Consider the following 13,414-nt stretch of genomic DNA (forward strand, 5'->3'; position numbering starts at 1 on the left):
CAATGAGTGCATTTAAAAAATATATCTACTTACTTTATTTTACATGTATTTGTGTGCATGTGTATCTGTGTTCTGTGTACCATACAGCCAGAGGTGGTCAGAAAAGGTGTTGGATCCCCTGGAACCGGGGTTAGAGATTATTGTGAACCACCCAGTGGATGATGGGAATCAAATGTGGGTCCTTTGGAAAAGCCCCCAGTGCTCGTAACTACCATCTCTCCAGTCCCCAAGGGCACATTTTTTTATGGCAGAACAGCTCAGGAAAGGAAACAGGGATCTGAATGTATGACACCTGGTGGCTCCATTTTACCATCGAGCCCCAGGCTGGCCAGCAAGTCCCCATCTCCCATTTGAACCCTACTGCCCAGACGTTGCTCTCCTTATCTTCCACATACACTATAGCCAGGAAACTGCACGTTATATGGGCCTTGGTGTCAGCCACAGACTCTGGCATCACCTAAGCCACGCCCCTAACCCTTTCCTGCTTCTCGCTGCTAACACATGGCCCATCTTCTGTCACTGTCTACAGCTTTAGCAAATCAGAGCTGACCAGGGAAAATGCTCCATCTTTTCTCTTTGCATACAGTCTGAGTGGGACCAAAGCAGGAACCCAAGTGGATACTCATCCAGGCTAGGCATCCAGATCTTAGGTCTCTGTGTGCATCCCAGAACCTCCAACAGCTCTAGCAGGGCACGGACAGAGATGGAGCTGAGAGAGCTATAGCTGAATGGCAAATATGTGCTTATTAGCATACAGAAAGCTCTGAGATGGAACTCCAACACTGTAAGAAGACATTCAAGGACAGTAGCAAGGCACCTCAGCTGCAGACTCCTCCTCCACACTCTTTTTCCTGGACAAACTACTAAGAGCTCCCAGCATGAGCAATTACACTTTCCCCTGAGAGACTGCGGGGAGCCATGGTTTAGTAAAACTAACTCTCCTTGCTGAGCCACCTCGTCATCCATTCTTCTGCCTTTCCACATTCATTTCACACCAGCCCTATAGTTCTCATTCTTACTGACAGTCACTAAGTAACAGAGAGGCAAAAAGGTGTCTTTTGTGTCGTTCACAGCCTGTGACTCAACCCCAGGTCACTAGCCTCCATCCTGCACCCAGGCTATGCCAAGAGTGAGCAGTGCGCACCTTCCTCTTGCTCACGCTGCGCAGCAACTCAGCCTTGCTCCGCAGCAGCCCTTGGCCAGCCAGTTCCCGCTCCTCCTCCACGCGACTCTCCCGCTCCAGCTGCTGGAACTCCAGGTCCTCAAAGAGCTTTGTCTCAGTCTCTAGAGCGTCTGCCTCCTTCAACGACAGTGACATCGTGTTTGGGTGTGGGGATGCTCTACAACGCCACTCTGGGCCAGGAAGGTCAGGCCACAGAGCCAGGAGTTAGGTGGGGCTGAACCCGGGGAAACTGGGGAAGGAACCGGTCCCGCCGCCCAACTCCCTCTACTTTTTTGGCTGAGCCCTTTTCGCGGGACCGATATCCCGGTCTGGAGCGCTGATCCCCACCCAACCTTGCCGGTCCCCTTCCAAGCCTCTGCACCGACCCTGTTGTCCGGCAAGTACTGCAGGGGCCAGGTGGTCCTGGCCCACCGCTCTCCTATCTTCGGTCTGGGCCGTGGCCCACGGGGGCCGGGGGAGGGGGCTGGTGGAACTGACCCTTCTCAGCTGCTCCTGTAACTGTTCCCGCACTGACTCGGGGCAGTTATCGAGCTGCGTCTGGAGCTCGGCGTAGAGCGCCTGGCGGGCCTCCAGGTGCCTCCGTCCCGCGGCCAGCTCCGCCCTCTCCTGGTCGGCGGGAGGGGAGGGAGGCGGGGCACAGGGGAGAGAGAACACACACTCCTCAACTCCGGCCCGGCGCGGGGGGCAGGGGCGAGCACAGGGGTACACCGGGAGTGGGGGGGGCAAGCAGCGAGACGGAAGAGAGCAGGAGAAGCAGAGGTTTAAGACGGGACTTGGGCAACGGACGGTGTAACAAAGGCAGAGGTGTGGGGGCAGGGTGGAAATGTTGGTCCCTTTAGATGTGTTTAGGAAGATCCTAAGACAGGACCTTCCGGTTCCGCTCCAAACTAAAGTTAAAGCTGATGCAACAAGGCAAGTACCGAGCCTCGAGTTCTATCACTGTTCCGAGACCAAAATTTAACCCTGGGGGAAATGGGGATGGTGGGAAGAGTTAAATACAGGATTGGGGAGTAAACGTGGAGCTAAAGTTGTTAGAGTTACAGCGGTGCAGCAAGGGGACCCCAGCCCAACCCCCATGGCCTCCCTCCCCTCCTGCCCAGGGTGGGGGTGGGGTGCCAGCAAAGCAGGCTGAACTTCAGTAGGAATGAGGGTTGCAATTAGTTCGGCCTGTTGCCATGGTAATAGGAGCCCCAGGAGTGGATACAGGGAGGAGGTGGATGGCTCTGTCTGGGGTGAGATGACACCTCTGAGGGCGGAAAGGGGGACGAGGGAGGAGTTGGTGAGTCACCCCTCTGAAGGACAGGCAGAGGAGAAACTGTGATTACTGATTCCAAAGCCAGAGTGGGGCCATGGGCTGGAAGCTGGGCGGGAAAGTCAAGAGAACCTTCCCAACACCACCATCAGCATCAGCACCACCACCACCAACAACCAGTTCACCATGATGCCTCAAACACCTGGACCGGAGGGAAGGCAAAGTCCAGGCCGGGGAGCAATCTCAGCTAAGTGAGGCTAGCCAAGCTGCTTGTGGAATGCCTTACCCCTATGCTGCACCCGCCAGTTCACCCACCCATCCTGGAGGGAAGGCCTTGGTCAAGCCAGTCCTGAAGTCTAGACGGTACTGCCTCTAAGTTATCCTGTGTTCTAGGTGGCCTCCAGGAGTAGAGTTAGGGAAAGGGACATCTGAATTCAGGGATGCAAGAATGGGTAGCCAGCCACTCAGAAAGGCCCTGTCCAAGCTCTCCAAGACTGTGCCCACATCTGGACCTCCTTATTATTCAGCTCCGGAGGGCTAAGCAGGAGGGACAAACAGCTCATTGCACCTCCAACCCCTGCCTGGCAGTAAGCAGCCAACATTCTGGAGGCAAAGCCCAGACCTTTCCAGTAGGAGGCGCTGTTTAGGCAGAGCATCTCCTTGGTCATGCACATCTCCCTGCAAAATTCTCTCTCTCTCTCTCTCTCTCTCTCTCTTCTCCTGTCAGTGTTCCACTAAGCAAAATTTAGCTGTGCCTTCCTGCCAGTTCCCTTCTGATAATGGGGACCCACACCAAGAAAAGGAGGCAACATTAGAGGGGAGAGGCCAAGGGCACAAAGGCACCCATGGGGTTAGTAAAGCTGGCATGAGTCAGCCCTGCCTGGGCGGCCTGGCAGTTAGGGGCATGCGAAGAGCCCAGGACAGTGATTAGAGGGGGCATTAGTGCAGGCCTGGTCGGCAAGCATGGGGTTAATCTGGCACAGAATCTGGGAGTGTGGTTTTGGGGGCCAGAGCCAAAGCTCCATGAAAAAAAAAAAGGGGGGGGGAGCAACGAATTTTTAAGATCCTCAAAATTGAGAACAAGAGGAAGATAAGTCTCAAAAATAATCCAGAAGGAAAATTAAACCTCCTAGAAAAATACTGTCAAATCCAGAAATAGATGAACCCTCTCCACTTCAGGGCTTTTGGCACACCGTTGGGACATCTTGGGCATGGCTGGCACAACCCCCGGGGGACGGAGCAGCCCTTGAAGACTGGTACTCAATCTGAAAGGGTCAGGGTCAGGGCTGGGACCGTCTGGGATGGGAGGCTGCAGATCCTGATGATAGGAAACAGAGGCCTGTGGGCCATCTCCCAAAGACCACACCCTAAGCACCTGAGGCATGCTGGAGGGAGCTTTCTCCTCATGGTGGGCTCCAAACCCGAGTCATGCCCCCCGCCCCAGCAGCACCAGTCCTTCAGGCTGTGCTCACTGCCCAAGAAAGGGCTTTGGCACTCCCTAGAAGGACCACGGAGGTTCCAGAACGGCAGGCACCCAGGCAACCAGAGGCAGCACAGAGATCTAGACCACAAACACCAGCCCAGTCCCCTGGCAGTACCATCCAAGCTTGTATCTTCCACAGAGAACAAGGCCCCCTGTCCCTAGAGGGCTAGAGAGACCACCCGGATTGCAGGACGGATGCCGAGGGATGTGCATCGCCAGGGAAGGGGTACCGCCTTCCTTCTGGGCCACTGGTAGTCAGGTATGGGTTACCTTGTCCCTCTCCTTCTGGATGCCTGTCTCCAAGGCCACCAACTTCTCCTGCAGCTGGTCCACCGCCCTTTGTTCCTTCTGCAGGGACGCTCGCTCTGCCTCCCGCTCCCCCTGCAGCAGTGCTCTCTCCATCTCAGCCTAGACGCAGGTATCAGCATCCCCCGTCAAGGCGGGGACGGAAGGGTGGGGCCCCATCCCAGGGCCTGCACACCTCCCAGCCAGGTCACCTCGCGCGCTGCCTCCTGCAGCTGCTGCTCCAGCTCCTTCACTCTGATCTTCAGCTGTTCTACTCGCCCCAGCACCTGAGCCCGCTCCTCTTCCACAGCCAGCGCCTCTCCTTGGTGCTTCCCGCCAGGAGCGTCTTCATGCTGGAGGGGAGGAGGGCACCATGGGAGAAGTCTAGAACCTTCCAGGATCCGACTAAGAGGGCGGATTACACGCTCCTCAAAGCACTTGGAAAGAGTAACTAGACCAAAACAAGAGGCCACTTTCCTCCCAGTCAGAGAGCTCAGCTATCGGGGAAAGGATTTACCAGAGTGCCAGGGTTGGGTGGGGCTCAGAGGAAAAACAGGTCATAAAGCACATTTATAGCTTGGGAAAGTCATGGTCACCTCCTTTCCCTCCTGACACCCACAGTTCTTCATTCTGGTCTCACCCAAGCCTTGATCCCTTCACTACCTCCACACCAGCCCCGCCCCGGCCCCCGCCCTGGCCCCCTCACCTCCTGTTGGGTGCTCTCGGTGCTGCTGCATTCCTCTTTGAGATTCTCTTCATCAGAGCGCTCCATGCTCTCCCACAGGCGCTGGGAGGCACCTCCAGACTCCTCCCCGCACCTTCCAGAGACTCCTATGGCTCCTGCCAAGCCTCTTGAGGGCCTCCTGCCTGCCAAGGCCAGCGCTGCCGTGGCCTCTCCAATACTGAGCAGCTCTCCAGTCTCAGGTCCCCCGTCAGCTCGGCTGTACTCAGCACACAGGTTCAGGATGGTCTCCAGGCGCTGGCGTTCCTAGAGACGTCGGACAGAGCAGGCTGTGAGGAGCAGAAGTCTGAGGCCCAGTGCAGCTTGAGCCAGGGCGTGTTGACCCCTAGAAACTCTGGGCTCAGCATCATGACAATGACCTCAACCGTAAGAACGGTGGGAGAGCAGGTGGTGATACACAGCACTTGAGAGGTAGAGACTGGCGGATCTCAGAATCTGAGGTCAGCCTGGTCTACAGAGTGAGACTCAGGCCATCCAACCAAAGACTATATAGAGAGAACCTGTCTTAAAAGAAAAAGAAAAAAATCTATGGGAGGTAGAGGGGAAAGAGGGTTCCTCAAAAGCAGGCAAGAGAATGTGGCCATATGCCACCTGTCCATTGGCCGACCCCTCCCATCTCCCTTTTTACTCTCCCTAGGAGGCTTCTTCATAGTCACACAGAGACATCCAAACACACATGGGAACATACAGGGTAAGCAGCCTAAAGATCATAATGAAGCCAGGTGGTGATGGTGCACACCTTTAATCCCAGTACTCGGGAGACAGAGGTAAGGGGGGATCTCTGTGAGTTCAAGGCCAGCTTGGTCTACAGAGTTCCAGGACAGCCAAGGCTACACAGAAAAACCAAAAAGACCATAATGAGACACAGAGCTATCGAGTGCTCATATTGACACAGGTACATATACAGGTTCGGGCACAAGGGCACACTGATACATTACTTCTGCCACGCAGGCACACACAGACACTCCATGTGCCCTGGGAGGTACATCAGCACTAACAACAGGTAGGCACACACTACGACACCAGCCCCGACACGCACGCGCGCGCGCACACACACACACATAGAGATAAACATAGTCTATCTACAGCTGGGTGGGCATCTGAAGACAGCCAGGGCTGGAAAGTGGAGCACAGGCCACAGGACTTGACAGTCCAGATGCAGAGAGAAAAGGCAGAGGGGACACTGTCTTTCCAGCCCCACCTCAGCTCCAAGTCCCTCAGGATGCTATCCCTTTGCTCCTTAAGGCTGCGGCGCAAGCTGGCCAGCGAGATCGAGAACTCTGTGCTGGCATTCTCTCCTCTCACTACAAATCCCGATGCAGACATGGTCACCTCTCAGGTGCCTAGGACTTGAGGGCACTACGGCAGTCATATTCCTGGTCCCTATCCTGCTCATCCGTTTGTAACACCCAAGCCCTGGCTCTCAAGCCCGGAGCCTTACAGTGCGTTCTGAGGTCTCTGGTCGCCCGTATCTCTCACCATGTACATTTACTTTGGCTTCACCTTCCCATCCCAGAACACTTACCCAGCTTCCTTCCTGCTGCTTGCCCAGTTGTGTGGCAAAAGATCCAGGAACCAAGCCTCAGCACCCAGGAGGTTGCGCCAATGCCTCACCCCCGCCCTAGGACCCAGATAAGCAGCCTGGCTGAGGTGGGAGGGGCAGGGTGCGGGCGGCCTCTGACTTAAAGTGGCAGGTGGGGCAGGTTGGGGCTGGTGGTGAGGTGTGTACCTGTGTGTGGGGATGGGGGTGGGGTACCTGTGTGTGGGGACGGGGGTGGGGAGGCTGGGCCCAGTGCTTTATTATGTCAGGCTCACCAGCCCTTCCAGGATGAGGATCCCGGGTCACCGATGCACCACAGTGACAAGAAGGTGTAACAAAGAAAGACCAGGAGTCCTGACTCCCACAATTATACCAGCCCATACCCTCACCCCGCCCTGACCAGTGTCTTCCCAGATTCTTCAGACAAACTTCCTCTTCAAACCAACTCCAGGGTACCTGTGTCTCAAAATACCCAGGGCTTATGCTCATGAGGGAAAGGGGGAAACCCATGCTCTGAGCATGCACACAGCAGCCAATGCCCCTGCAGCTCCCTATGCTATTTGGGGGAATCCCTGCCCCCTCCCTGCTCAGAGGCCATCTCTAGAACAGCTGCCCAGAACCACACCCAGACTCGGCAGCACCCACATTTATGCATGCAGACACATACAATCAGGGAGACAAACGGGGGGGGGGCTGCCCACCCTGCCTTTCCCTCCTCCTTAGCACCATGCTCGGGGGGGGGGGGGAACCCATATGAGCCACAGTCAGTGATTCACGCCCACTTGTTGATGCCAAAGACAAGCGAGAAAGGGGTACCAACGTTTCCCTAAAGAATAAGTCCAAGGTAAAGGTGCCTGAGTGCAAGACTGATGACCTGAGTCTGACCCCCGAAACCCATGCATAGGGAAAGGAACGAATAACTCCACAAAACTGTCCTCTGGTCTCCACACTCATCACGGCACTGGCCTACACACACACACACACAAGTACACACACACACACACACACACACACACACCACACACACACACACTCAATAAATAAAAGCTTTAAAAGAAGGACTCCTCCCAACCCCAGCCCACATGGGGCATGGTCACAAGCCTGTGTAATGTCTGCTCAGGAGGCAATCAGAAAGATCATGAACTCAAGCTCAACCTGGGTCACACAGTAAGCTCACAGCCACGATGGGTTACACAACTGGGAAAAAAAAAAAAAAAAAAGAGCAGAAGAGAAAAATAATTCTAGGGCTGGGGCTATATAGCTCGATGATGGAGTGCTGTTCTGACATGCCAAAGGTCCTAGATTCAAGGCCCCGCACCATCAAAATAAAAGGCCAAATAAATTAATGTCTGGGCCTCAGCCTCAAAACTCGCTTTTCGAACTTAGGGATGCAAGACGCCACCACATGTATGCTTTCCTGAAACACTGCGCTAGGGTAAGCCCTATGAACCTAACTCACACAACAAAACAAATGATCTGCCATAGAATAGACGCAAAATTAGCAAGAATCCAAAACCAGGATCTAGAGCCTGAAAGATGGGCTCTACTGGCAAAGCGCCCAGGACATGAGTTCAATCCTCCAGTCACCCTAGTGCTGGGGAGGCAGAGACAGAAGAACCTGGGGCCTTGCTGTCCAGCCAGTTCAGCTAAACCAGTATGTCTCAGGTTCAACGAGAGACTTATCTCAAGAAACAAAACCGAAGAGCAACTGAGGAAGACACTACCCACTCATCTCTGGCCTACGCACACAGACACACACCTGCACACACATATCCAAAACTAAAAAATTTAGAAAGCCTTAGTGATTTCAAAGACAGTTTCTCTCCAGGGTACCAGGATGGTGAGACTTAACCTGGGACACTTAACCTGATGGTTCATCCTGAATCCACCCAGGCCCTGTACATGGTCCCTCCTGTTCTGCCAGCTGGCCTGCCCACACCCTGGCAGAGGCACTGGCTTGTGCAGCGGCAGCCTCCCTGGCATTGGCTCACCAGCCTCTCCATCTCTTGCTCCCGGAGCCGCTCTTGGCGCTGCCGACGGTGGTACTCCAGAAGATCATCCTCGTTATCGCTGATTTCTGTGATGCTATTTTTCCTCTCCCTTGGGATGGGAACCCGCAAGTCCCCGCTAGAAAGCTTCCTCTGAGCACGGGGGCTCTGACGAGGTGAAGCCCCAGTAAGAGAGCCCAGACTGTAGGCTGGGCTCAGCCTGCCACTGAAGCTGCCCTTGCGAGGTGCCAGGGACTCCCCGAGGGTGGGCGAGGGACTCCGAGTCCTGCGACCCCGTGCTCCTAGAGTCAGGGAGAAGTCCTCAGGTGAAGTTCCGTGGGCTGCCCAGCGACGCGGCCTGGGGCTCTCTGCCACTTCCCTGCTTAGCTTGGGATCTGGGGCAGTCCGGGCTGGCAGTGGTGACAGAGCCCTTCGAGACAGAGATGGACTCAACGGGGGCAGTTCCCGCATACTGTCCAGGCCCCTCCGGCCCAGGCGGGGACTCTCAGGTGGCTGGAGGGTACGAGTTGCTGACCCATCTGAAAATGTTCTGCCCACCAGTTGTCGAGAGGGGCTGCTTGTTAGTACCCTCTCCGTGCCTGGGGGCTCACGGAAAGGACTGGGAGGGCGGTCTTGGAGTGTGCCGATCTTGTTTCGGGGAGCAGGCACTGGAGACTGGAACTTTGGGCTGCCAGGAATACTGGCGGGTTGGCTGCGGGCACCGGAAGATGGATATTCACTCAGGCTGATAGCCACCACAGGTAACTGTCCACCTAGCCGGGGACTCTCAGTGGTTCTGCGGGCCTCAGCCAAGACTGTAGCGGCAGGACTGTCCGTCAGAAGACCCCGGAGACCAGGACTGGGAGGTCTCTCATGACCCCCTTTTCTGCCCAGCCGGGGACTGTCAGAGGAGCGGGAACCACTTGGGCGAGACTGTGGAGGTTGCAGAGCCAAATGGTAGCTAGAGGAGCGGGCAGGCACCAGTGGGGGCACAGAGGGTCCTGGCTCCTGCCCACTTGGTGAGTGGCTAGCACAGCTCCCACTGCTGGCCGGTGAGGAAAGCGGAGAGAAGGCTGGAGAGGTGTTCTCATAGCTGGAGCCCACTGACATGGCACCGGGGCTGGTTGGAGGGGACAACAGGTAGCGCCCGCCGTTAGCCATTGGCGACAACGGGGACGTGGCTGCAGGCTTCTTGCCTGCAGCTCCAGGCTCCTCTAGCACCAGTGAGTCCATGATTTCCTGCAGGTCCTTTTCAATAGAGCTCACCAAGGAACTATGGCTGGCACAGGCTGACGGTGCCCGGGTTGCAGGTTGTGCTGTGTGGTTCCCATTGACCAGGGTGTCTGATTCAGCTGAGGGGGAAACGCAAAGAGGCCTCAAGCTCCGGTTTTTGGCTCTAGGGAGCCGCATTCATGCACAAGCAAGAAAGTACCATCCTACCTCATCGTAGGGCAACGGGGCAGCGAGGGCTCTGGAGGAGCCAGGAGAGCCGAGTTCTGGTACCAACCCACTCTGCCACTGACCTGTTCTGCAGCTTTATCCAAACTCTCTTGCCCTGGGTTCCCCTTCTATAAAGGGAAATGGTATGGCATGGCCTCCCTGGCTCGAACTCTGAATGACTCAGGACAGAGCAACAGTACCAGGTATGTACTTCTAAGTCTAGTCATTTCTAACTCGCTCCAGCAAGACGGTCCTCCTTGCCTTCATTTTCCCCAACTTTCTGTGCCTCTCTTTTAGGAAGATCAAGTAGGCACACTACCAAAGAGATGTGGACCTACTGTGGAGCTGGCCAGACATTCTAAGGCTTCTCAGTCTAAGGGACAGCAAAGCCTTTCAATAAACCAGTCAGAGGCTGGGGTGGGGGTGGGGCTCCAGGGCTGATGACCAGCTTATCCGATCCAACACAAGAGAAGGATCAGCTAACGGCTTGTGCCTGGAAGCCTGGCTGAGGAGCTTCGAGGTTCAGTTCAGTGTCTCCAATTGTTCCATTAAGCCACACCAGCAAGAGCTGGCGTTCGCCTGGCCCTAGCCCCTGTCAACCATCCAGGAGTTCAGAATCCTCAGAACCAATAAACAGCTAAAGGAGTGGCATGACCCGGATTGGGTTGGGGGCAAAGTGAGTCCCCAGGGGACTGGAAGTCATAGGTGTGGGGAGTGAAGAGAAGAATGGGTTTGCAAGGCTGTGTTTGGGTCCTAGTCAGAGGGAAGCCCCATGTGTTTCCAGTGACCACCTGCCTTTCCTGAAGTCATCAGACTATGTAGGTCACTAATACCCACCCCATCAAGGGAACCTGACTACTGTGCTCACCTGCCACAGAACCAGCCTTGGCCCTCTAGCCCCACAGTCATCGGAACGCCATTGTGGAGGAGTCTGGGTCAGCATCTACAGCTAACTAGCTTCCCCATCTGCCCCCTTGGCAGCCTGCTGAGGGGCCTGTGTCAAGAGTGCTAGAACAATCACCAATTCTCTTCTAGGGATCAATAATTCACACACAGGCTGCAGCTGGCTGCAGCTGCTCTCTGAGTCATTGGTCAGCATGGCATGGCCTGAGGGTTTGACGAGTGCCTACTCTGGACATGATCGCCAGCAGGTGGGACCCCCCCACCCCAGAAGCTACTGAGGTCATGAGGTCATGTGAGGCACTCCTGAGATGACAAGGGTCCCATACAATGAGTGGCATCTTCCGAGGCAGCAGGGTTCCAGGCTAACAGAACTTTGTATGTGCCCTCAAGGCACGTGACTTCCCAGTTTGAGCCAAACAGCAACGCCTTGGATCTTCTCCAGTGGCCCTATGGCCTAGCATTCTCTACCAGCCCGTGGCAGGTGGCAATGAGCCCAGACCATTGGGATTGTCCTACTCTAACACTCCGAGAGTGGTTGGAACAGGCAAGGACACATGTCCAAGGGGTGCCACTTACCCAGCCACCTGCCCCAGCTGGCTACTTACCAGAGCTGGGGTTGTAGGTGGGCCCTGGGGCCCGGCCCCCTGCTGGAATCATACTTTTCATCCACTTGGCTTCGGCTGGATGGTTAAAGCGCAGGAAGGTGGATTGACCCAGACACAACATGCAGCCTGCAGAGAAAGCACTCACTTAGAAAGTGCAGGCAGGGACGAAGCTACCCCAGCCACAATCCCAGCAAGCTTACCCTCAGCTCTCAAGAGCCATCCCTGCCTGCACTCACATGGTATCCACATGGTGCTTACCTGCCCTGCCTCTCTTTGCAATGGAGTCCTAAGATGGGTTCCAAGGCATAGGTCAGAATAGGAACGGTCACTGCCAGGCAAGTTCCCCAGATTGGAGTCCTACTCACTAGCTGTGAAATCTTCAGGTGACGTCACTACACCTCTAAGCTAGTTCTCTCCCCAAAAATGGGACACTTGATACTATTAGATCTCCCGGGGTTAATAAGACTGTATATGTGAAAATATTCCAGAAGTGGAAAAAAAAATTCTCCAGAAAAAAAAGAGAAGAAGAAGAAGAAGAAGAAGAAGAAGAAGAAGAAGAAGAAGAAGAAGAAGAAGAAGAAGAAGAAGAAGAAGAAGAAGAAGAAGAAGAAGAAGAAGAAGAATGCTCAGGGGCTAAAGAGATGGCAGTGGGTAAGAGGACTTGCGGTTCTTACTGTTCATGGTACCCAGGACCTACAAGGTGGCTCAAAACCATCGGTACCTCCAGTTCCATGAGCTGTGATGCCTTCTAATTTCTGAGTGCACTAGGTATTCATGTGGTGCCCCAACACACAGGCAAAACACTCATAAAACAAGTAAACAAAACACATAAAATAAATACATTTTAAAAAGGAAAAAATGAACATCCAACATCAATGTGTACCGGTGATTCACCGAACTGCCTCTTGGGTAAAAGGGTTAGTTTTAGAGGCAGTATCTTCCAGAGTCACACACACACACACACACAAAACCTGTAAGATATGGGACAAATAAAACCCCACAGATCAGTCAGGTGCACGGGCAGGTGGGGCTCAGCATCCAGTCTGATCCCTGCCCATGGTATGACTTCAGGAGGGCTACCACCCTCTGAGCATCTAGGGAACAAACTCTTCTCTTTTTCAGGCAAAGCATCCCCTGGCTATATCTTGGTCCCCATAGACTCTAGCCAGTTCTCCGCCACTGGGCTCCTTTAGGCCAAGCACATTCCCAGGCAAGAGATGCAAGCCCAGTCCTGCCCAGGAAGTATGAGTGCATAGAAAGAGGTGGGTATGTGGGAGCCAGAAAACGTAGCCAGGGGCTTGGGAGTGTGCGCAGCAGCAGGTGTGCCCACAGGCGCCTAAGCCTGGCTGGCAGAATTCCTCCTTCTGGCTATGCCAGGTGTTCCAGGCTCCTGCAGAAGATGCTCTACGGAAAGAAGCCAGAGTCCTAGGGCTCTCTACTGCATAGCCTTCCAATCCGTCCACACTCCACACTCCCGGCCCCAACCAACCTCTTGGCTACCCGATGTGCTGCCACACAGTGCCCCGTGCTTCACGCCAGTCTGGGATAAGACTGGCAGGGAAGTCTACATTCCAGGACGTTGAGGCAGTTTCAGCTCAGGGAGGCTGCAAGGGCAAGGGACATCCCAGGACAAGGGGGTACTTTGACAGGAGGTCCCCTATTGAGCTTAAAGGTCTGATCCTGGGACCCTGGACCCTGGACCCTGAGAGGCTGGCACTCTAAGAAGCCCACCATAGCAGAAAACTGTAGCAGACAAAGCCACCCACTACTTTGGCACACCCACAGGCCCTCCCAGGCAGACAGCACCAACAGTTAGTTCTAAAGGCTGATGGGTAGTTGAGAGAACAGGGAAGGCCTCCCCTGCCAAGCCACCAATCAGAGGAGCTAATCCCATAGCAATCATAACTGGGATAAATAATAGTCACCCAAGCCACCCACCTAATTACAAGCACAGCTGCTTCAGAGAAAGCCAGTCACCCCTCCCCTTTCGGAC

The 13,414-nt window shown here is 54.8% G+C and overlaps 1 protein-coding gene across 12 annotated transcripts in view; it reads right to left on the bottom strand.

The window, feature by feature from the left end:
* Phldb1 (pleckstrin homology like domain family B member 1) overlaps window positions 1-13,414 on the bottom strand; it is a 48,844-nt gene that overhangs the window by 20,076 nt on the left and 15,354 nt on the right. For 8 of the 12 annotated variants that reach the window (XM_029542807.1, XM_029542805.1, XM_029542803.1 and 5 more), the window contains exons 5-11: window positions 11,422-11,547; window positions 8,477-9,825; window positions 4,910-5,191; window positions 4,416-4,556; window positions 4,189-4,326; window positions 1,661-1,789; window positions 1,145-1,300 (exon numbers count right to left, since the gene is read on the bottom strand). In XM_029542807.1, coding sequence (XP_029398667.1) covers window positions 1,145-1,300; window positions 1,661-1,789; window positions 4,189-4,326; window positions 4,416-4,556; window positions 4,910-5,191; window positions 8,477-9,825; window positions 11,422-11,547 — 2,321 coding nt within the window. The remainder of the gene's footprint in view (window positions 1-1,144; window positions 1,301-1,660; window positions 1,790-4,188; window positions 4,327-4,415; window positions 4,557-4,909; window positions 5,192-8,476; window positions 9,826-11,421; window positions 11,548-13,414) is intronic. The other 4 variants (XM_029542808.1, XM_021205962.2, XM_029542806.1 and 1 more) reach the window with 1 other exon arrangement.

The sequence above is a fragment of the Mus pahari genome, chromosome 10, assembly GCF_900095145.1.
Source record: "Mus pahari chromosome 10, PAHARI_EIJ_v1.1, whole genome shotgun sequence".
Classification (NCBI taxonomy): Eukaryota; Metazoa; Chordata; class Mammalia; order Rodentia; family Muridae; genus Mus; species Mus pahari.